The 24,666-nt window shown below is 41.9% G+C and overlaps 1 protein-coding gene across 1 annotated transcript in view; it reads left to right on the forward strand.

The window, feature by feature from the left end:
• Kpna1 (karyopherin subunit alpha 1) overlaps window positions 1-24,666 on the forward strand; it is a 75,727-nt gene continuing 51,061 nt past the window's right edge. Inside the window, exons 1-2 of the mRNA XM_042259262.2 lie at window positions 1-236; window positions 18,273-18,406. Coding sequence (XP_042115196.1) covers window positions 18,278-18,406 — 129 coding nt within the window. The 5' untranslated portion in view covers window positions 1-236; window positions 18,273-18,277. The remainder of the gene's footprint in view (window positions 237-18,272; window positions 18,407-24,666) is intronic.

A 24,666-nucleotide genomic window follows, 5' to 3' on the forward strand; every position in this document is an offset into this window, starting at 1 on the left:
GGGCGGCGGAAAGGTGCACGCAGGCGCGCAGGCCGGCCCCCGCACGCAGGCGCAGTGCGCACGCCGGCTGAACTGGGTCTCGCGGCTCGGTGCGCGGCAGCGGAGAGCGAGGCCTGGTGAGCGCCGCCGTGGTGCGCGCCGGCTGGTCAAGGTTGTGCGCGGAAGAGGCGTAGCGGGCGGGCGAGGAGCGAGCGTCTCACCGTCGCAGTGGCACCGGGACCGGTCGCCTGGAGCCGGTGAGTGAGTGAGTGTGTGTGTGTGGGGTGGGGGGTCCCCGCGGCCCCTCCCCCTCGGCGGGCGGCTCTGGGTTCCCTCCGCGGACCCGAGGGAGGCCCCGGGGCGAAGGCGGACGGACACGGGCGGCGGCCGGGGCTGGTGCTGGCGCGCCGGGGACCGGCCCTTCGCGTCGTTCCCGTGCGTCCCGGGCTCGGCGGTCCTAACGGCCGCGCGGCGGCGGCGGCGGCGGCGGCGGCGGAGCCGGGTGGGGGTGGGGAGCGCCGGTCGGGGCGGGGCGGCGGTGGAAGCGGCGTCGGGGACTGCGGGGCGCCGGGCGGCGGCGGCGGCGCGGAGTCTGCGCGCCGCGCTAGGCGGGGGGCGGGGGGGGGCCGGGGGCGGGCGGCGCGGAGAGCGGTGGCCCAGGCCTGGGCGTGCGGGGCCGGGGCCGGGGCCGTTCCGGGAGTTGGCGGGTTACCGCCCGGGCCGGTGTTTGGAGGGAGGTGGGGGTGGAGACGGGAGGCTGCAGTTTACAGATGTCATAACTACGCGGGCCCGGGCGCTGCTGACGGGGGTGTGGTAATTATAGCAATGACAAGTTGGTCGGCTGTGTGAGCGGTGATGCGAGGGAAAGCAACCGCCAAGCGTTAGCTGAAGCTCGCAGTGGGAGCAGAAAACTGGAGGATGGCTGGAGCCAGGGCTGTCGGCAGGAAAGGATGAGAGAGGGTTGGACGCGTCTGCTTCCGATCCACTTTGCAGTGAAAAGTTTCAGATGAATTGATTTTAAACTTCGGTTGGATAAACTCCTATCAGAATCAACAACCGAGAAATACTTTTGAAATACTGTATTACACACTAACATCTATCCCTTTTTCCTGTTGAAACAGTTCCTTCAAACCCCACCTCCCCGCCACCCCCCCCCCCCCACTTTATTTGCCCCACCTCACATCCCCCTTTTTTGAGACGGCTTTGCTTGGTAGGCTGGCTTTGAGCTTGTCAGGATTTCAGACGTACACCACGCAGCCCGGCTCACAATTTCAATCAGCTTAGATGACGAAGTAGGTAATATTTCCACCTTCTTGCTGCGTTATTGCCTTTGCTTTGTCTTTGTTTTTGAGACAGATCTCACTATTTAGTCATGGCTGGACTAGCACTGGATGCATAGCCCATGGTTGTCTTGAATTCAGAACCGTCCAGCCTCAGCCTTTCAAGTGCTGGGCTTACTGGTACAACAGCACGCCTGATTTACTCGTATTTTGAGACAGGCTCTCATTACATAGTCCTGACTGCCCCTGGAACTCATACATAGACCAGGCTGTCATGGAACTCAGAGATCCACCTGCCTCTGACTCCTGGAATTAAAGACCTGTGCTGTCACACCTGACTCCTTCCTCCATTTTAAAGGCTGCAAGGTCTAAATTTTGAAAGGAAACTGAGAATGGTTTAGCTCTGTAGTTTTGCTGAAATAATTTGTTCTTGGTAGTTGACTGTTTTATGTGATACACAGTTTTAAGATGGAGGCCTGAGAGGAAGTAAAGAAGTAAAAGTAAATTTACAGTAACTTTGAAGTAGATGGTAACGTTTTCTAGGATGAATGAACGCACAGAAGAGCACAGTATTAGTTTTCGGAATAGCTTGCTTCTTAAAAAAATACTTTATTTTTTATGTGTATGAGTGTTTTGCCTGCGTATATGTAAGTGCATCATGATGGTGCCTGGTGCTTGCAGAGGCCAGAAGAGGGTGTTAGATCCTCAGAAACTGGATTTGCAGATGGTTTGAGCTGCCTTATGGGCACTGGGAACCAGACCTGAGTCCTTTGTAAGAGCAGCAAGTGCTCTTAACTGCCGGACTATCTCTCTGGTCCAGAAATCACTGGAAGAAGACAGCTTAATTCTTAAAAATCTTAGTTATAGGGAAACAAATTACTCATTGATAAAAGAGTAAGAGCTAATAGCTTGTGCCTAATACTAGCACTTAAAAGACAGAGGCAGGAAGATCTTGAGCTTGAAGCCAGCCTTGACTTGACCCTGTCACAAATCAAGAAAGCAAAACCTAGAATAAGGCAGGTGTGTAGCATGCTAGAGGCCTGGAGTTGACCCCTAACCCTACCAAAAGTCTGACAAAATCAAATGTGGAAAACCTCTGGTAAAGTAGTGAGAATAAAGATATTACCTGAAATCAAATACTTGAATACTTTTTTTTTTTTTTTTGTTCTTCTTTTGAGACAGGGTCTCTCTATGAGACCTGGCTGGCCTCAACCTCACAAGAGATCCACCTGCCTCTGCCTCACATGTGCTGGGAGTAAAAGTGTGTCCCACTGTGCCAGGCTGTTATGCACCTTTTATTTTTGTGGGGCCAGGGGGATCCATTTCCTGGACTTAACACATACTAGTCCTTTGCTCTGCCACAGGACTATGTTCCCAGTCCTTGCATTATGTGTTTTTTGGTGGTCTTCATGGAATGTTGCATATCTTGACTTTTTATTTGGAATTGACACATACCAAATGGAAACACACACACACACACACACCCCAAAATTTTGTTGCATGTAGTAGTTTTTTAAACTTTTTAATTTATATGTATTGGGTATATATATGTGGACTGCAAGCACATGACTGTCCAGGTTTCTGTGCTCATATGTGTGCATGTGGAAGCTAGAGAAAGACTTTGGGCATTTTCCTCTATTGATTTTTGACTTACTGCCTTGAGAAAGGGTCTCAATGAATCTGAAGTTTGGCTAACTGGCTGGTAGTTGAGCTCCAGGGATCTATCTGCACATCTCTGCTCCCCAATGCCTGGTTTACAGTCATGTGCATCCATATCCCTATTTTTTTTTATTAGGGTGCTGGGGAGTGAAACTCATATCCTCATCCTTTCCTAGCAAGAGCTCTTACCCACTGAGCAATCTCTCTAGCCCTGGCTTTTTCTCTAAAAGTATAATTTTACTAAGTGCATATTTGAGTGTATGCTGCATGTGTGGGGTTGCCTGTGGAAGAGGCCCGAAGAGGGCGGAGTTGAATCTAGTGGAGCTGGAATTACAGGTGGGTGTCAGCTGTCCAACATGGACGTGCTGGGAACCAGATTTGGGTCCTCTGCAGGAGCAGCAGCTCTCAGGTGCTGAGCTATACTTCCAGCCCTGGCTTTCTCTTTTCTTTCTCTCATTTTCCTTTTTTATTATTATTTTTAAATAAATGATTGCCTTTATTAGGCAAATGTCTTGTCTCTTTGTTGACTGATAGGAGGTTCAATGGGTTCAATTTTTGTAATTTTCATCCTCAATTATGTCATAAATTGTTTTATAACAGACAGTCATTTCTTGGGCTATTTTTGCTTTTGTTTCTGGTGCTTTCAATATTTTATCATTTTACCTTTCCCCATACACGGAGAATAGGATTAAATCTTGTTATTTCTAGGGTTAGCACCAGTACTTGGGAAGTGGAGATAGGATATTAGGAGCTGAAACCATCCTCAGCACAATTGAGTATGAAGCCTACCTGGCCTACATGAACCAAAACAAAAGTTAAGACCTTTGATTGGCTAGATGACTGACTTATTGGTAAAGGATAGTCCCTTAATACTCTTGTTTTGTTTTGCTATCTTTGTATGTTGTTTGGATTGTAAATTTAGGTGTAATTAATAGTCAGAATGTTGGCTATAACAATTCATTTAGCTGAATTGAGCTGATTTCTCTCTTTCCGTGATGTAGTATAGATGGGACTTTGGTTGGAAGGATTGTGAAGTAGTGCACTGAAAATGTGGGAATGAGGACCCGTGAATTGTAGTTTGTTCTTTTTTTTTTTTTTTTTTAAGACCTTAGCAACAGTGCAAAATAGACCTAAATGAGAAAAGAAAAAAAAAATCTGTCCCAATGTTGTAGACTAATTGGGATAATTCTTGAGAGCTGGCACTAATCCAGAATGTGGATAATGGGGATAATCCTCTTCATATAACAAGAAGAATGCTGCCCTTCATATACAGAGATAAGTCTGCTTGCTCATCATGAATGGTTTTCCAGCACCAACAAGGATATGTGCTGAGTTGTCCATGTGTCCATTCTCTTATGCTTTGTGACCAACAAGACAGCTTGGGGTCAGAATGAGGGCTTCTAACTGAGGAATAGAAAGACTCACAGAAAGAAGGAAAATTCATATGGGTCAGCTCTGTCTACATCAGAGATTTTTCAATAATTGTCCTTGCAAAACCACTTGAGGAGGAGGAGGAGGTTGCCTTACTGCCTGATTAGGTAACTTGCCCCACTTCACAGAAAGTGGTGGGGCCGAGATTCAAGCCATAAGGCTATTTGTAATATACTTATACCAGTCATTAAAGCTTGGCTTTGTCAGCAGTTCCATCTTTATTTACATCAGAACAAACTAGAGGCCAAATTTATTTACAGTTAAGAGATTGTCTTAAGTTCCTTGTTTCATGACCATTAAAGTTTCCTCAGTTTTAAAACAGGATAACAAAAAAGCTGCCACTCCTGTTCCATCTCTATACATTAGACAGACCTCACTTTATATTAATAAATACCTTTGTTTTATTGCCTCCCTCACCCCCCCCCCCTTTAAATTCTGTAGCTTAAATTTATCTTTAATGGTCTCACTGTAGTTGTAGCTGCCTGGGACTTGCTGTGTAGACCAGGCTGGCCTCAAATTCACAGACCTTGAACTCAAATTGATCCACCTTTCTTTGCCACCCAGAGTGCTGGGATCAAGGATATACATCACCATGCCTTGCTTGCTTGCTTATTCATTCATTCATTCATTCATTCATTTTTTGAGACAGGGTTTCTCTGTGTAGCTCTGGATGTACTGGAACTCATTCTGTAGACCAAGCTGGCCTCGAACTCATAGAGATCTGCCTGCTTCCGCATTGATGAGTGCTGGGATTAAAGGCGTGCACCACCACCACCACCACCACCACCACCACCACCACCACCACCACCACCACCACCACCACCACCACCACCACCACCGCCCAGCACCTAGCTTATTTCTTGATATGGCTTTTCCTCAGAGTAAAGTATTGATGTTATGCTATCAGCTCCACCTAAACTTACACTGCCCCTCCCTTCTTAATATAGTTACCATAGTATCTGTTAATATAACTGTAAATATAGCTGAACCATATTGACTACTATGATATAATTTCCTGTCGACAAATTGATGTTTATGTGGGAATTAATATGTTTATGAAGTAGAGTCGCTTCATTTTTTGAGCTCTTTCTTGGAATCATTGTCCTCTTTATTTTCTGTTTTTGGCTTTTTGAGATGGTATCACTATTAAGCCAGGCGGCTGGTCTGGAACTCAGGATTCTTCTGTCTCTCTTGCCGGGCAGCGGTGGGTTCACGCCTTTAATTCCAGTACTCCGGAGGCAGAGGCAGGTGAATCTCTGTGAGTTCAAGGCCAACCTGGTCTACAGAGACAGTCAGTGAGTGCTCTTAACCGCTGAGCCATCTCTCCAGCCCCTGTTCTTTTTAATATAATCTGGATTGGTGGTTTTGGTCTATGTTTACATTCTTACCTTGAGATATCTCTTTATGTCATCCTTAAAATTCTCTTCTTTATTGGATCATTTTTTTCCTTGTTTTTTTTTTAAATTTTTTATTTTATTTTTTATTAATTTCTTTGGAGTATGTCCTCTTGGTAACTCACATAGTACATGGCAATAAGAACTTTTCAGATCTTGAGTGAGTGCAAAAAAAATTTATTTTACTTTCACATTGACCAGTAATTTTGCTGGGTGTGAAATTCAAGATTGAAAATTATTTTTGCTCAGAGTTAAGTAAAAGCAGAACCTCTACGGCTTCCTTCCAGTGTTGCTGTGGAGGTTGTAAGCCGTTTTGAAGATGTCCTGTGGGTGTGGCGTATCCACCTGTACTTGGTGTGCGTGCACAGCATGCCTATGAGTGCGGGTGCCAAAGGTAGTGGATAGCTTTCTCAGACAGTCTCGGTCTTTTTTATTATTTCTAATTTTGTGTGTGTGTGTGTGTGTGTGTGTGTGTGTGTGTGTGTGTGTGTCTTTGTGGAGGTGAGTGCAGGTGGTGGTGGCCTGAGGCTTTGCATTCCCTGTCTCTGGAGTCACAGGCAGTTGTGAGATGCCTTACATGGATGCTGGGAACTGAACTTGTGCCCTCTGTAAGAGCATGTTCAGTGCCCCTAGCCCCTCAACATTATTATTTGAAAACAGGGTCTCACTGAATCAGGAGCTCAAGAATTATCCCAACATTGGGACAGAATCACCCCACCCCAGCTCTGGGTTTACAGATTTATGTGCTACATCCGGCCTTTACCTGGGAGCTGAGGATCCAAATTCAAGTTTTCATTCTTGAAAACTTTCTCCAACCTTGCTGTTTTGAGGGTTTATTGTTGTTGTTTTTCCCTTTCGTATGTCTCATAGCTTTTAGGATATTATTTTTAACGTTTGAAATTTCATAAACTGTGTGTGTGTGTGTGTGTGTGTGTGTGTGTATACTTTTTTAATTTCCCGAGATGGATCTTATGTATCCAGGCTTGCCTAGAGGATGGGTGACCTCGAACTAACTTTCTTAAATGACAAGCATTTTTTATTTTTTTTTCCAATTTTATTTTTATGTGTATGGGTGATTTGTCTACAAGCATGTCTGTGCAATACTTTAGTGCCTGGTACCCCCAGAGGCTAGACAACTGGGCACCAGATCTCATTACAGATGGTTGTGAGCCACCATGTGGTTGCTGGGAATTGAACTCAGGATCTCTGGAAGAGCAGTAAGTATTCCTAACCTCTGTGTTATCTCTCCAGTACCTGTTTTTTTTTTTTTTTTTCTTTAATGTGGTGCTGGGGATGGAACCTCAGCATGGTAGAGAAGCCCTCTACCAACTGAGTTATATTTCCATCCCCCTTACTCCCCGCTTTTTCTTTTTTCTTTTCTTTTCTTAAAGAGCACCCAAGGCATTGACTCTTCTTCCAAAGGTCCTGAGTTCAACTCCCACCACCTATATGGTGGCTCACAACTATCTATTACTGCAGTCCCATAGGATCCAATACCCTCTTCTGGTGTGCAAATGTATATGCAGACAAAACACCCATATATATAAAAATCTGTTTTTAAAAAAGCTGCATTCTATAGATCCTTAAAAACTGGAAATTTGTTTCTGAGGCTTGGAAAATTTATTATTTCTTGTCCCTTAGGTAACAAGAATTTTAAAGTTGATTGCATCTCAATTTTGACATACCAGATTATATAGGATACTTTAAATTATCTGTCTTAAATTTCTGTGCTCGGGCTGGAGAGATGGCTCAGAGGTTAAGAGCACTGACTCCTCTCCCAGAGGTCCTGAGTTCAATTCCCAGCAACCACATGGCAGCTCACAACCATCTATAATGAGATTTGATGCCCTCTTCTGGTGTGCAGCCAGAACACTGTCACATAACAAATAAATATTAAAAAAAGAAAAATATTAAAAAAATTTCTGAGCTCTAATTTCATTCTTTCCTGTAGCATTGTGTAATCACAGTACTCTTATGTGGCTAATCTGTGAATATTTGCAGTTGTGATTATTAGTGATTTATTGTGAAATAAAATATGTATCAAGGTGTATGTGTGTGCAATTTATTTTGTACATACCAGAGTTTAAAGTTCTCCACTAGAGACCATTTTTGCCCAAGAAATTTTTATGCAGCCTGAGTATGTGAGTGTAATACAAATAGGAATGCAGATCAAGCATTTACTGATAATAAATAACAAAGAAATTATTTTAAAGTAAATCTTTGATATAAATGTACTTCTACCATTTATTAAAGACGAAAGCAAATTTGTATGAGTCAGTTATGTGTTTATTTTTCTGTGAAGTATTAAATCTTGGCTGAATGTTTGATGTTGCAAGATGTAGAACATCTTCAGCACTTTTCAGAGTTGGTAGATTCTACGATTTTATAGTTAACAGTGCTGAGACTACTGCTTCACGTAAATACCTAGTACAAAGTGGTAGCCGTGTGCTCAGGGCTATTTAATAGTGGTTGGAAATTCTGTCCTGATCCTACCAAGCCAAAATTGAAGTAGAAGGATTTTTTTTTTTTTAAACTCAAATAGCAACTTTTAGAGAATCAAACCTTGTAATGCAGTGCCTAATATCTGCTGAGGTTGAACTGTAGGAAAATATTGTCTTTATTTTCTAAAATTAACCATTATGTTTTCTGTAAAAGCAGAAGACTTTGTATGTTTAGTAAAACACTGCAGTTGGGACTAGAGAAATGGCAAACATGGCACTTGCTTCTTGTCCTAGTTAGGGTTAATATTGCTGTCATGACTGAAAGCAACTCAGGGAGGAAGGGTTTATTTAGCTTACACTTCCATATCACAGTGAATCAAAGGCAGGACAGGAACTCATACATGGCTGGAACCTGCTGGCAGGAGCTGATGCAGAGGCCATTGAGGAGGAGTGCTCCTCACTGGCTTGCTCCTCATGGCTTTCTCAACCTGCTTTCTTGTAGAACCCAGGACCACCAGCCTAGGCATGGCACTACTCACTGGGCTGGGCCCTCCTATTAAGAAAATGCCCTCAGGCATTGCCTGCAGCTCCATTTTATGGAGGTATTTTCTTAATTGAGGCTTCCTTCCTCCTCCCTGATGACTCTGCTTTTGTTAAGTGGACATAAAACTGGCCAGCACACTGCTCCTGCAGAAGACCTGGTTTTGGTTCTCAGCACCCACATGGTAGCTCACAACCATCTGTATAACTTCAGTTCCAGGGGAATCCAGTGCCTACAGGCACTGTACACATGTGGGCACACACACATACGTACATACATATGGGTAATACACTCATAATAAAAGTGGTTTTTGTTTTTGTTTTTCAAGACAGGGTTTCTCTGTGTAGCTTTGCGCCTTTCTTGGAACTCGCTTTGTAGACCAGGCTGGCCTCCAACTCACAGAGATCCGCCTGGCTCTGCCTCCCGAGTGCTGGGATTAAAGGCGTGTGCCACCACCGCTCGGCAAAAGTTTTTAAAACCCACTGCAATTCATAACACACAATAGTTTGAAAAGTAAGCTGAGATCATTTGGGCAGCTTTTGATAGTATTATGTAACTTGTGTGTACACTGTATGAAGTGCCTGTGTGTGTAATAACCAGGCTTTAGTGAAGTTACATGATGCAGCATATACTAGCTTTGCCAGAAACCACAAATTCATTACGTATTTAGATTTAAATTTTGGCTGTTGTGTAAACTTTGCAACCTTCCCATTTAGTGTTCGTGTGTGTGTGTGTGTGTGTGTGTGTGTGTGTGTGTGTGGTGTGTGTGTGTTTTAATTTTATTGTGTGTGATGTGGGAGGGCACTCATGGACTCCATGAGCAGCATGGAGTCAGTTCTTCCACTATGGGTTCTGGAGGTGGAATTCTGGTCATTAGGGTTGCTTTGCAAGTATATTCACTTTCTGAGCTATCATTCTGGCCCTAGCACCTAGTCCCTGTGATTCTTCAGAAGTTTTGTCATACACCCTGTCCTGTTTATTTAGAGAGTGGCTCTCAACCTTCCTAATGTTGTGACCCTTTAATACAGTTCCTCATATTGTGGTGACCCTCAACCATAAAATTATTTTCATTGCTGCTTCATAAACTGTAATTTTGCTACTGTTATGGTTCATAATATAAATACCTGTTTTTCTATGGCCTTAGGCAACCTGTGAAAGGATCATTGATTCTCCCTCTCCCAAAGGTGTTGGCAACGCAGTTTGAGAACCACTGATTTAGAGACTTGCTCTACAAACTTATAACTGAACTTGGGTTACAACCCAGGCTGTCCTAGAACTCAGTCTGTAGGCCAAGCTGTCCTGAGACTGTTAAGTAAACCCTGCCTCAGCCTCCCATGGGTTGGGTTTATGGGACTGAGTCATCACCACACATAGCTGCACTTAATTTTATTTATACATTTATTTATTTTTACTGTTGGGAACTTTTTGTTTTGCTGCATGTATGCACTCACACTGTGGAATTCCAATAATTGGTATATTATTCTATGGCCTGTGTAAGAAGCCCCCTGGGTTGTAGTCTCAGAGATGTAACCCCCCCCTCCATCCCCCCAAACCCCCACAGGGTTTCTCTCTGTAGCCTTGGCTGTCCTGGAACTCGCTCTGTAGATCAGGCTGGCCTTGAACTCCGAGACCGGTTTGCCTCTGCCTCTCAATTGCTGGGATTAAAGGTTTGCCCCACCACCAACTGGCTGTAATGCTTTCTTATAATTTTAGTTTTCCATGTTAAAGTCACATTTTAATTTTCTTAATAAGATGGTATGTCATTTCTTAATAATGTAATAAAGAGTGCTTGCTGGCTTGGTGGTGTTGCACACCTTTAATCACAGCACTTGGGAGACAGAGACAGGCTGAGCTCTGTGAGTTCAAGGCCAGCCTGGTCTATAAAGTGAGTTCCAGGACACCCAGGGCTACACAGAGAAACCGTCTTGAAAAACCAAAAGGGGAAAAAAAGAGTGCTTGCATGTGGAGGCTAGAGAGATGGCTCAGTAGTTAGGAGCACTGGCTTTTCTTCCAGAGCACAGGAATTCAATTCCCATCATCCACATGGTGGCTCACAATTGTCCATAACTCTAGCCTCAGGGGATCCACTGCTCTCTTGTGGTCTCTGTGGGCACTAAGCAGACACATAATGCACAGACATGCATACACCAATATGCATTTCAAAAAAGGTTTGTATTTCATGGTATATTTGTGGGATAGTAGCTGTGCAATGTTTAGCCCATTTAGGATATTTTTCAGGTTTACTGATGGGCTAGGCTGACTCAGCATGCTGGGAATATATAATGTTTGAATATAATAAAAATAGAATCTTCAGTCAGTGAGTTTTGGATATAGATTGGCAGAGAGTAGAAGCATTGCTAAATGAATTGAGGTGAAAGCATCTTCTAGACAAAAAAGTTCAAAGTTAATCAAAGCAGTGGCAAAGGCATTATAGGTTCTTACGTTGAAGTAAGTCAGTGAAGTATTGGAGTTAACCTGAGAGCTGTGTGGAGGGTAAAGTGAACAGCGTCTGAGGTTGAGAGCATGGTTTAGAGCTATTGCAGGTGGATAGTTCTGATGTGGATAAGGAGCTGGAACAGAGAGAGGTAACTGACAGGAGTAGATAATGTCAACTTCGGGCGGTGCGTGCGTGCGTGCGTGCGTGCGTGCGTGCGTGCGTGCGTGCGTGCGTGATGCTCACAGAGGCCTGAAGAATGTGTCAGATCTGGAACTCGAGTTATGGGTTCTGTTCCATTGGACATGGATGATGGAAACCCAACTCGGGTCCCCTTTTAACCACTGAGCCATCTTTCCAGCCCCTCTCTGACTTCTGTGTCTGTTTTGTTTTGTGGAATTTTCTCTTTTAACCTCGTCTGCTAAAATCTTTTCTATCCTTTACAACTTAGCTGAAGTACTTTTTTTCCCTTGGTTTTCTTTTGGTATTGGAGATTGGACTCAGGATATTAGAACTGTACCTTACTTAGTCCAGCTACCATCTACTCTTTAGAACCATGGAGATCTCTAAGCACTTGGAGTTATTTATAGCCCTTCCTTCATTCTTCATATATCAAGTTTGACACATATACAGATCAGGCAGTGCAAGTATGCTATGAAATGTTATGTTCACTTTACCTTATGAGGTCTTAATATCTCCATTGTAGAAATGGAGGAACCAAACTTCAGAGAAATCTAATAGCATTATTTAATTGGTTCTCTTAGGCACTTTAATAAAAAGATACAACTGAGTCCCCCCCTCCCTTTTTTTTTTTCAAGCCCTGGCTGTCCAGGCTGGCCTGGAACTCATACAGATCTCCCTGCCTCTGCCTCCTGAATGCTGGGACTAAAGGTGTGCTGCCATGCTTGGTTTATGTCTTTTAAATATACACATATTATTATTATTATTATTATTTTTTTTTTTGAGACAGTTTCTTTGTGTAGTCTTGGCTATTCTGAAATTCAGTCTGTAGTCAAGGCTGGCCTCCAACTCAGAGATCCACCTGAGTGCTAGGATCAAAGACCTGAGCCTCCTCTGCCCGGCTACATTTTACATTCTTTATTACTGCCCAGATCCAGTAAAACTACTTTCTATCAACAAGTTCTGACTTTCTTTTTTGCCTTTAGGATTTTTAAGGGGTTTCTCCTTTGCGAGAGCCAATTACTTATTTCTTTACGAAAAAAATAACCGAATGAAGCTTTTCATGAAAATATTTTTAGATTTTAGAAATTTAATTGGGAAAACTTTAAGACAGGCTGTCTTATGTAGACCAGATTTCCCTCAGCCTTGAACTTGCTATGTAGCTAAGGGGGACCTTGAAATCTTAATCTCCCTGTCTCCATCTCCCAAGTTTTAGGATCACAGGATTAAGCTACCATGTCTGACCTCTTTTTGTGCGTGGCTTGAGTCTGTCTGCCTGTGTGCACAAACCTGAGTGTAGATGCCTGCAGTAGTGGACAGGGGTGTCAGGTCCCCTGGAGCTGGAATTACAGATGGTTGTGAGCCACCTGACATGGGTCCTCTGCAAGAGCAATATGCACTCCTTACCACTAGGTCATCTCTCTAGCCCATCTCCCCCCGCCCCCCACCACCCAAATACAAGGCCTATAGTAAATGAGGAGAGAGAGAAAGTGTGTGTGTGCGCGCTTGCTTGCTTGCTTGTGTTTGAGTCATAAATGAAAGTATAATTGAATAATTCAATAAGAGTAAAGATACTTCATTACTGTACTTTAGGTAGTAAACAGAACAACTAGGTAGTAGGTCAATGAGGAAACAAACTGTAAACCAAGTACAGTATTTCTCCATTGTCTTTTGGGGGAGACATTTTCCTCAGTGGGTATTTGAAACCAGGTAATACTGAATCTTACATACAAGCATTGTAGTATGATGACAGTTGGTTTGATGACCACAATGACTGCTTAGTTACTAACAAGTAGGTAGTGGATATAGCATGAGTATACTGGGCAAAGTTATGATTCACTTCCCTGACTGATGGAGTGGGATGATGTCAGTGTTCAACAACTGTTAGAATGATGGACAGTGTCAAACTTAGGAATTACTTATTTCTGGAATTTTCTAGGTTTGGATTATGGTTGATCATGGATATTTTGGAAAGTAAAACTACGGGAAAGGAGGGAGGTTACTGTATGCAAAACTGAAGCAAAGTTGGGGATATTACTAGCTCACTACCTTACAGTAAAAAAGATTATAAAAAAGTGTCAGCAACTGTTGCATTGTCGTAAGGGCTTAGATGAAACCGATATGGATCTGTCAAAGCTGTCTAAGGAGTGACTGTGATGTAGGCATGTAAGGTGTGGAGCTGTAGAACAAGCTGCTCACAGAGAGAAAGAAGCTTAGGCCTGCTGGCTTCATGCCTGAATTCTGCCAGACATCTGAAGACTTACACTAATGCTTTACAAAGTCTTTCTTTCAACATCCAACTCATTTTATAAAGCCCATACCAAAGTCTAGATACCAAAGCCAGACAAGATAGTCACAAAAAAGTACAGACTAATACTGTAATTTGAACACAATCCTCAATAGAGTCCTTATGTGGAGCCCAACAGTGTTTCAGAAGACTTACACATTATAGTCAGATGGGATTTTTTCCTAGAGATGAAGGATTGGTTTAAAGTCTAAAACATGTTAATGTAATATATTAGTAAAATAAAAACAAAAAGTACATCTCATTAGACAGAAAAAGCATTTGACAAAGTCCAAATTCCTTCAGTGGTAGAAGCACTCACCTAGGAATAGAAAGGAGCTTCTCAACATGACAGAGCACACCCATGGAAAACAGATGGTTTAGTGGTTAAGAGTACTTCCTGGGCTGGAGAGATGACTTAACTGTCAAAGGCTAGGCTCACAACCAAAACACAAGAGTGCTTCCTGCTCTTCTAGAGGCCCTTAGCTCATCAGTACTCAAAACCACCTGTAACTCCAGCTCCCGGGCTTCTGACGCCCTCCTCTGGCCTTGGTGGGTATCCAAGCACAAATAACATACTCAAACAGACACAACCTACACATATACACAAGTTAAAAATTAAAAAAAACTCTCAAGGGTAATGTCATGCTTAATAGTAAATGGTTGCTTTCCTTGGATGTCTGTTCTCCACCTCTGCTCAACTTTGTATTGAAAGCTTTAACTAGGAAAGTAAAGAAGACAAAGGTACCAAGATTAGTAAGGATAAGTATACTTCTAAGTGATCTGTACAGGAAATGATCTTGTATATCTACTGAAATTATGTTAACACTAATAAGCTCAGCAAGATTGAAGGACATTTTAGGTCAATATTTACAAACCATTTGAAATTGGGTGTGGTGGTGCACGCCTAGAATCCTAGTCCTTGGGAGGTGGGGTTTGAGGCCAGCTTGGGCTAGCTACATGAAGCACTGTGTTAAAAACAGGCGAAAACTAAGCCAACCAAACAAAACCCCCATAACAGTAAGTTGTATTTCTATAGACATGTGGTGAATAACCTAAAATAAAATCAAAATTTGACTCACCAGGACATAAAACATGAAAAAATATTTAAGTATATGCTTAGCAAAAGAAATGTAAATTTTATACTCAGAATTGTGTATAAACATTATTAGGGGGAGCTGGGGAGATGGCTTAGCAGAGCAGAGTACTTGCTGTTCTTGCAGAAGACCTGGGTTTGGTTCCCAGCACTCAGATAGTGGCTCATAATTGTCTAAAATTTAGTTCCAGGGCAACCAACACCCCCTTTCTGATCTCCCAAGAGGCACCAGGCACATATATGGTGCACAAACATGCACACGCAAGCACGTATGCACCCACCCACCCACCCACGCACACACATTGGAATAAAGGTTAAAAAAATAGTTAGAAATATCAGAACTATAAATTGGAAGTTATCTTGCCTTAATATTTGGAATGTTTAACTCTTATGGCAATACTCCTCAAAGTGATCTATAGATTGATTACAATGCTATCAGAATTTGAGCTGTTTGTAGAACTTTACAGACTGGTTCTGAAAATTGATGTGGAAGTACAAGAGATCTGTAATGGCTAAGACAGGCCCCCCTCCCCCACCCCACCCCCGACAGGGTTTTTTGTGTAGTTTTGGTGCCTGTCCTGGATCTCACTCTGTAGCCCAGGCTGGCCTTGAAATCACAGAGATTTGCCTGGCTCTGCCTCCTGAGTGCTGGCATTAAAGGTATGCGCCACCACCGCCCAGCTAAGACAGTCTTTTAAGAGAACTTACAGGAAGGCACACACTTCCTTCTTCTACAGCTTATTTTACACAAGGCATTGATAATTCAAAGAGCAATTGAATAGAATTGAAAGTCATAAAGTTAAACCTATATATAACAAACGAGTTATCAACAAAAGAGTGCTGTTAGGTAGCTGTATGATTCACAAGTAACAAAAATTCCTTTCTCATGGTTCTGGAGGCTGGAAAGTACAAGATCAAGGTTCTAGTACATTTCAGTATTTGGCAAAGAGGCTGTTTTATGGTTTATAGATGCCTGTCTTTTCACTTGACAGAAGGGGCAAACAAAGCTTGTTTTTTTGTTTGTTTGTTTGTGATAGGGTTTCTCTATGTATCCCTAACTTGTTCCAGACTCACTATGTAGACCAGGCTGACCTCAACTCAAAAGATCTACCTGCCTGTGCTTCCTGAGTGCTGGGATTAAAGGAGTGTGCTGTGATGCACGACTGGTTGTGTCTTTTATAAAGGAGTTAATCTCATTTCTGAGGGATCTGCCATCATGACCAGTCAGTCATACTGGACTCACCTCACACACAGTCATACTGGGACTTAGGATTTTGTATACAAATTTTGGGCAGCCACAAGTACGTATTCTATAGCAAGTGCCAAGATCATTGAAAGATCATTAGATACCATTTGGAAAACTGGATAGACATGTAAAAGAATGAAGTTCAACTTTTACCACATGCCATATATAAATATTAACTTGGAATGGACCATTATAGGAGAAAGCCTGTATAAAACTCTTAGGAACATAGAGTTAAGGATTTCTAGACATAAAAAAGCATGAATAAGAAAAGAAAAGGGATATTATTTAGGGCTTGCATTAAAATTAAGACTTTTAAAATATTTTTTATTTTATGTGTGTGAATGTTTTACCTGCATGTATGTGCACCATGTGGGTGCCCTTGGAAGTCAGAAGAAGGCTTCAAATCCACTGGAGCTGTGACAGTTGTGAGTCACCATATGGGTGTTGGGAACTGAACCCGGGTCTTCTGCAAGAGTAGCAGTTGCTCTTCATCACTGAATCATCTCTAGTACAAAATTAAGATTTTTTTGTTTGTTTGTTTTTGTTTTTTCAAGACAGGGTTTCTCTGTGTAGTTTTGGTGCCTGTCCTGGATCTCGCTCAGTAGACCAGGCTGGCCTCGTACTCAGAGTTCTGCCTCCTTGAATGCTGGGATTAAAGGCGTGCACCACCGTCGTCCAGCCTAAAATGAAGATTTTTAAGTTTTCTCTATAATCTGTAAAAAACTCTTACAACTCAACAATGAAAAGAGAAGTAACCCAATAAAAATAGACAAAGGATCTGATAGATTGTAATGAGAGATACATACTTAGGTAATAATTGTGAAAAAATGCTATATTTCATTAGTCATCAGAGGACTGTAAATCAAAGTCATGTGATACCACTTCGTACCTTTAACTTCAATTAAAGAGGTCATATTAAGCCGGGCGGTGGTGGCGCACGCCTTTAATCCCAGCACTTGGGAGGCAGAGCCAGGTGGATCTCTGTGAGTTCGAGGCCAGCCTGGGCTACCAAGTGAGTCCCAGGAAAGGCGCAAAGCTACACAGAGAAACCCTGTCTCGAAAAACCAAAAAAAAAAAAAAAAAAGAGGTCATATTAGCTAGGTGTAGAAAATTGCAACTTACATGTGGTGATGGGCATATAAAATGATAAAGCCACCTTGGAAGAGCAATGGGCAGTTTTCAAGTAATTAAACATAGAGTTGCTCTGATCCACAAGATCACTCCTAACTATATATGCATGAGAAAATGAAAATATGTCTGCAAAAAACCTTCTTCATAAATGTTTATGGAAGCGTGATTCATAATAGCCAAAAGATAGTAGCCCAAATGTCCATCAGCTGATAAGAGATAAATGTAATTGTTGTAGACATATACAGTGGAATATTATTTAGTCATAGAAAGTAGTAGAATATTGATAATTTGCTACAGTGAAAATCAGTCTTAAAAACATGAGGCTAGGGGCTGGAGAGATGGCTCAGAGCTTAAGAGCACTGCTCTTCCAAAGGTCCTGAGTTCAATTCCCAGCCACCACATGGTGGCTCATAACCATCTGTAATGAGATCTGGTGCCCTCTTCTGGCTCGCAGGGATATGTGCAGACAGAACACTGTGTACATAATAAATAAATAAATCTTAAAAAAAAAAATTCTTAAAAAAAAAAACATTAGGCTAAATGAAGCCTATCAACAAAAGATTGCTTGTCACATGATTTCTGTTTGTATGGAATGTCTAAAACAAGAACGATAGCCAGTGAGCTAAATGAAACAAGTTTCTTTTTCTGAGTCAGGGTTTCTCTTTGTAGCCCTGGCTGTCCTGGAGACCAGGCTGTCCTCACTCACAGAGATCTGCCTGCCTATGCCTCCTAAGTGTTGGACTTAAAGGCTTGTACCACCACCACCTGGCCAAGACAGGTTTCTTTTTTAAGGGTATAAAAATATAATAGTTGCAATATTTGTTAATAGTAAAAACTGTTGGATTGAATATTTTAATAAAGCTTTTGGAAATGAAATAGACTTGGTGAGATGTTGTGAAGATGCTTGTCACCAAGCCTGGCAGCTCAAGTTCCATCCTCAAGACCATTGTGGTGGAAGGAGAGAAGTGACCCTTGCAAGCTGTCCTCCGACCTCCGTCCAGTGTGCTGGCATCCTTCCCTCCCAATACATAAACAGAATACAAAATGGAAATAACCACTTCTACTGCCCGCCTGGGAGGGCGTGCGTGCGTGCGTGCGTGCATGGGTGTATAGAAGGCTGAGCTCAGTGAACAGTACAATTCTTAAAACTCATCTGTTTTCTCTCTGTTCTCCTAGAAATCATGACCACACCAGGAAAAGAGAACTTTCGCCTGAAAAGTTATAAGAACAAATCTCTGAATCCTGATGAGATGCGCAGGAGGAGGGAGGAAGAGGGACTGCAGTTAAGGAAGCAGAAGAGAGAGGAGCAGGTAAGTTCTTGGTGCTCAGCTGTCAGTCACCTACTTCTGTTGTACATGTGGGTTACTGAATTCTCAGATGACAAAACATTGCCTCGAATTATAAATTTGAGTTGACAAGTTTGAAAATAAACAAAGAACAGTGAACCTCATAAACTGATAGCTTAACTTCAGTGTTTGTCATCAGTGTACTATAGTTGCTTCATGTTTCTCTATCTGTACAGTTGTAATGCCTAATATTTTAAAGTAAAATTTCAGGAAATACATCTTTTCTCAGTGTATTTTATTCAAAAGGACATTATGGATAATGCTTTTAGAGTTATTATTGCTTGGTGGTAGTGGCACTCACCTTTAATCCCAGCACTTGGGAAGCAGAGGCAGGTAGATCTCTGAGTTTGAGGACAGCTAAGGCTGTTAACACAAAGAAACCCTGACTCAGAAAAAAAAAAAAAAAGAGGATTGTTGTTGTTATTTAGATTACGTTTTTTTAATGTGTATGCGTGATGCTTGTGGGGCAGGATAGGAGGTGGGCGTATTGGAGCCAAGGATGCATGTGTAAGTCAGAGGACGACTCAGAGGAGTTGAGTCTCTTTCTAACATGTTGGTACCAGGGTGTAGTAAGTGCTTGAGCCATCTTATGGGCTCCCTTAATTATTATTATTATTATTATTATTTTTAAATAGGTATTACATCATACTGTATGAAATAGATTTTTAAAAAAGATTTATTGATTATGTATACAGTGTTCTGCCTGTATATATGACTGCAGGCCAGAAGAGGGCACCAGATCTCATTACAGATGGTTGTTGGGAATTGAACTCAGGTCCTCTGGAAGAGCAGCCAGTACTCTTAACCACTGAGGCATCTCTCCAGCCCAATTATTTTTTTAATATGAAAATGTATAGGAAGATAAGGGACTCAGTGGCACTTTAAAAGTGTAGACAAAGCTGGGTGTGGTGGCTCACAGCTGTAGTTTGAACTGTTTGGGAAGCTGAGGCAAGAACATGTTGGTGTTTGAGGACAGCCTGGGTTACAGACTGTCTGAAAAACAAACAAAACTTCTTACTTATTTAACTTCCTGAAAGTAGCAGCTCAATGTCCATAGTATATAAATTGACAAATATGACCACACTTCTGACTAAAAGCATTTGTAGTTGGAAGTTTACCATATTTATTGTGTAAAAATCTGAAATTGTACTAGGGATTTAATTTTCTGGACTATTGCTCTCTTTAAAATCTTAACTTTTAACTGGCTGTGGTGGTACACCTTTAATCCTAGTACTTAGAAGACAGAGGCAGGCACACATTTTTTGAATTGGTTGTCCCAGCTTGGTCTACATGTCGAATTCCAGGTCAACCAAATACCCAGTCATTGTCCGTCCGTCCATCTATCGTCCCCCATCCGTCCGTCTATCGCGCCCCCCCCCCAATAAAAAACCTTTGTCACTTGGTAAATTCTGTTTTGTACAGGTAACTAATTAGTGCCTCGTGCCTGGTTTGTGAGGTAGTGAAGATGAGGAAAACAGGAGTTCATGTGGTACTGTTGATCTTCCACAGCTGCTTTCTCATCTACCTGGAAATGGAAGGTCCCTGGCTTGTGCCACTGAAGCAGCTAGTTCTGAGTGAAATGTAGCAGTTGATTCTGCCAAGTACAGAGTGTTAGCCATGTCTCTTAGTACCACCCTTTCAGTAGAGTAGAAATTAATATTTGTTATCTAGACAGTGTATGTAAATGACCTTTATTTCTTAGACAGTTGAAATTAAAATTTTTCCTGTACAGAAAACCTACTTTGTGTTTACTGAGTTATAGATTCTTGCCGACTTGATATGTCATGGTCATATGGTATTGCTATAAAGGTCATTAAAACCAAAGTGATAAGGAATGAAGGCTTTTTTAGTTAAAAGAAGTATCTTCTGGAATAACAGGTTGATAAACTGGACTGTAGACCAATTGCTAAACTGTCTTTTTAATAAAAAAAAAAAAAAAAAACTCGCCGGGTGGTGGTGGCGCACGCCTTTAATCTCAGCACTCGGGAGGCAGAGCCAGGCAGATCTCTGTGAGTTCGAGGCTAGCCTGTCCTACCAAGTGAGTCCCAGGGAAGGCACAAAGCTACACAGAGAAACCCTGTCTCAAAAAACCAAAGAAAAGAAAAAAAAAGAAAAAACCCAGAGCCAGATATTGGGTAAATTCTGAAATATTAGAGAAACAACAGGCCACAGCCAACCTCACCTTGCCAACTCCTCAGCCGATCCTCTTTCTTCAGACTGAAAGCCTCTGAGTCCTCACCTGAATGGATCTCAGCTGAACTGCTGCTAAAAAGTTCCTGGTCCTCATGCCTTAAGAGTTCCTGTTTCCTCACACCTTATATACCTTTCTGTGTCCTGCCATATTGCTTCCTGGGATTAAAGATGTGTGCCACCACACTTGGCTCTGTTCTCAGTGTGGCCTTGAATTCACAGAGATCCAATTGGATCTCTGCTTCGCGAATGCTAGGATTAAAAGCATGTCTGCCACCATTTTCTGGCCTCTATGTCTAATCTAGTAGCTGTTCTGTTTTCTGACCCTAGATAAGTTTTATTAAGGTACACAATATATTGGGGGACACTATATCACCACACTAGACTGTTAGTGTCTGTCTGCCATCAGTTAACTTGGCTGATGAGTTTGGGTAACCTGTTGTGTATGAGGTAGTCAGTCTATAGATCATGATTGCCTGGGTGGTTATGTTTTCTTTTCACATTCCTACTTTGATATGAGTGACTAGCACACATAGTGGAAGAGGCCAAATAGTATTAAAATACTGGAAAATAAACTAGAGGTTTCCAGGTTTCATTCCTAGGTAATATGCTTTCAACTCTTATGGATGTTAAATTTCTACATATTGTTGGGTTTAAAATGTCTATTGGTGTTCCATTGTAGTAGGTAAAATCCTTTTGGTTTTTTTCAAGACAGGGTTTCTCTGTGTAGCTTTGGTGCCTGTCCTGGATCTCCCTCTGTAGACCAGGCTGGCCTCGAACTCAAAGAGATCGCCAGGCTCTGCCTCCCGAGTGCTGGGATTAAAAGACGTGCGCCACCACTGCCCGGCTTGTTCTGTAGCTTTCTGTGCAGATCAGGCTACCCTCTGCCTCCTAAATACTGCAACTAAAGGCATATGTCTCTATGCCAAGTTAATTTTTAATTTATTTTTTAGTTTAAATTTGTAGATGAAAGGTTTCTGTACCCCGATATTAAGTCACTCCACTGATAGATTAATCCACATCAAGCCAAATTAAAAAAAAAAAAAAAAAAGACCAAGTTTATTGGGAAAAACATTCTGGATGATCTCCCTGGCTCCCAGAGATGTAACCAGGAGAGGAGACCAGGAAAAACCACATGGCTGTTCTTCAGGAGGCAGTTTAAATACCCTGTATGTGGGATCTTGAGTAGCTTTGGGGGGAGGAGTTGCAGTTTGGTTGGTATTCTGAGGGCAGGGTCTAGAGGAAGGGAGCTGAATTGGAATTCCCAGCTAAACATCCCAACCTTTTTGAGTCTATAGGTGTCAGTTCAAGTCTAGCTACTTCTTGCTGGCATAGGACGAATTGGTAAGCTGTTGTTTGATGAGTCTGTTGGCCCTTTCCTCCTTTCCTGAGGATTGTGGATGGTAGGGAATATGGAGTTTCCAGGAAATATTGAGAGCCTCTGTCTGACACAAACTCCATGACCTTGGAAGTGAAGGCTGGCCTGTTGTCTGTCTGTCTGTATCGTCTGTGGCATGCCAAAACGAGCAATGATGAGTTCAAGGATTACCTGAGCCAGAACATCTGCTGTTTCCTGGAGGTGGGAAATGTCTGTACCCATCCTGGTCTGTACCCATCCTGTAAAAGTGTCAACAAGATTTAGGAGATAACGAAGCTTTTTATGAGTGGGCATGTGGATGAAGTCAGCCTGCCAGTTCTCTCCTGGTTGATGTCTTCAATGCTGGTGCAGGGGCTGACCTATCTGGAGGGCTCCTTGTGGGTTGGCCTTGGCACACATCTGGCAGGAGGACTGAACTTGTAAAATACGAGCTTGAAAATGGGTGGGGTCAAAGAGGGGCTCTAAGAAATAGAACTGTAGATGTAACCAATCGTATTATTAAAATAAGAAACACAGAGCCAAGGTAAAAGAGAAAAGCCGAGAGGTCAGAGCTCAGAGATAAAATCTTACCTCCTGCAGTGCTCCTAGCTTCCCCGAGAGAGGGAGGTACTTCCTGTGTCCCTGTTTAAATAATCTTTCTGTTCTGCCTTCTCATTGGTTGTAAACCCAACCACATGACTGCCTCATCACTGCCTGTAAGTACCGCCCTCCAGGTCTTAAAGGCGTATGTCTCCAATACTGGCTGTATCCCTGAACACACAGAAATCTACCTAGCTCTTCTAACCACCACGCTCTCACTATGGCTCTAATAGCTCTGACCCCAGGGCAACTTTATTTATTAACATAAAATTAAAATAACATTTCAGTACAAATAAAATATCACCACATTTCCCCTTTTCTATTTTAATAAAAAGAAAAAAGGCAAAAGGTTATAACTAACAAAAGAAAAACTATATACAAAAGTACAATAACTATATACAATATATACAAGTAACAAATACCTAAACGATGTCTAGTCCATTTGTATTTGACAAATCAGAGAAAATAATTCCCTTATCTATCCTATTTTAGTAAGTCCAAAATGTATCTAATTCACTTTCTATCCTAATTAATCTTCAACCATAACTAACTAATCTTCAACTCCCTCAGAGACCCAAGAAGGAAATAATATTAGCTAACAAAAATAAAAACAGGAAGTGCACAAAAGCAACTTCCAAAAATTTTGTGAGTTGACACAAACAGCCAGCTGCCTGGACAGTCACCTGAGGTTTCTCCACAGTGTTGGGGCATCATCTTCAGCCTATAGGCTTAGCGTATCTGACAGACTCATTTGTGAAGTACACAAGGTCAACAGTTCAACAGTTCAACCTCACACTGGGTGAGAGCAGTCCATGTACCAGAAACACCTGAATTCCACTAGTGTCATGTCATGATTCAGGATTTTAAATTCTGGAAATTGTTGATGGTTTTTGAATTCAGCTGTCCATTCTTCTTGGCTGTGTATATATGGCTTCATCTAAGCATGCCCTTCTCCACATCCCTCTATTAAATGCCAGTCTACTATTGAGAGGCGTGAGCTTTCAGTTGCTGTTCCATTGCACAACAGAAGCCATCGGCCCACTGCCTGTTCAGCTGCCTTCAAAGAAAAGGGCACTGTACCTTTTCCAGATTGTGAAGGCCACTTCAGGGATGGTGCCATATTGTCCTGGCCTCAGAAGATGCCTTCTGATAAAGCCATAACCATACTTGTTTTGGCAGGAATCGGTAGTCCTTTGTTTCGTGTTCTGTCTGTCCATTTTGTCCTGTTGATTTGAGGATACTTTGTTGTCCAGTGGCTAACTTTTGCCACAATGAAAATTAACTCCATATGCAGTTTCTTCAATGTCCATATTTTCTCTGAAGTAGATTGGTACTGCCAGGAGCTGACATGTCTCAAAAAAGAAAAATTTCTAAGTTATTAAAATATTTTAAATGCCATATTCGTTAGATCTCTGAAGGGTTTGAAGATGACCTGTCTAAAATATATCTGCTCAATTTTTAAAACATATCTAATATGACTACAATTTCTATTGTAATGTCTAACTACTAACTTTCATTTCTTTATATCCTAATAGTTGGTAATAATGTAAAGTATTTAAAACTAGTAATTGTCTTTTTCTTTTCTTTCTTTTTTTTTTTTTTTAAACAAGAACCTTAAATCTAATCTCCTTTGCTTAGCCTTTTTTACTAACCCTTGACAACAACTTGTAACCAACCCCCCTAAACAATTGAAAATTATCCCAGACCCAAAACCCATTAAAAGAACCAAAAAACCACCTGCCCCACACCACTTCTTTGGCAATGTGGGTGTCATATTCTTAAAATTGCTTCCTGCTGGGTATGGGTGAAGTTATCTTTATCCTGAAAGAAAAATTTAGGTTAATTGTCAAATTCTAGGAAAGGTAACTATATCCTTCATTATTATCCAGTCTGTGTATAAAGCCAAAGTTCAGGGTTTATCTCAAGTCCTTATTCAAGTAGTCTTTGAGACTGGATCATCTCAGCTAGTCATCTCAAAATTGTTCTGAGCACCTTGTAGTTCAAAGCTGATCTGTAGATGATGTTTGTCAGCTTAGTGATATTATTATTGTCCACGTGGAATTGTTGTTGTTGTTGT

Source organism: Peromyscus maniculatus, chromosome 12, assembly GCF_049852395.1.
Source record: "Peromyscus maniculatus bairdii isolate BWxNUB_F1_BW_parent chromosome 12, HU_Pman_BW_mat_3.1, whole genome shotgun sequence".
Classification (NCBI taxonomy): domain Eukaryota; kingdom Metazoa; phylum Chordata; class Mammalia; order Rodentia; family Cricetidae; genus Peromyscus; species Peromyscus maniculatus.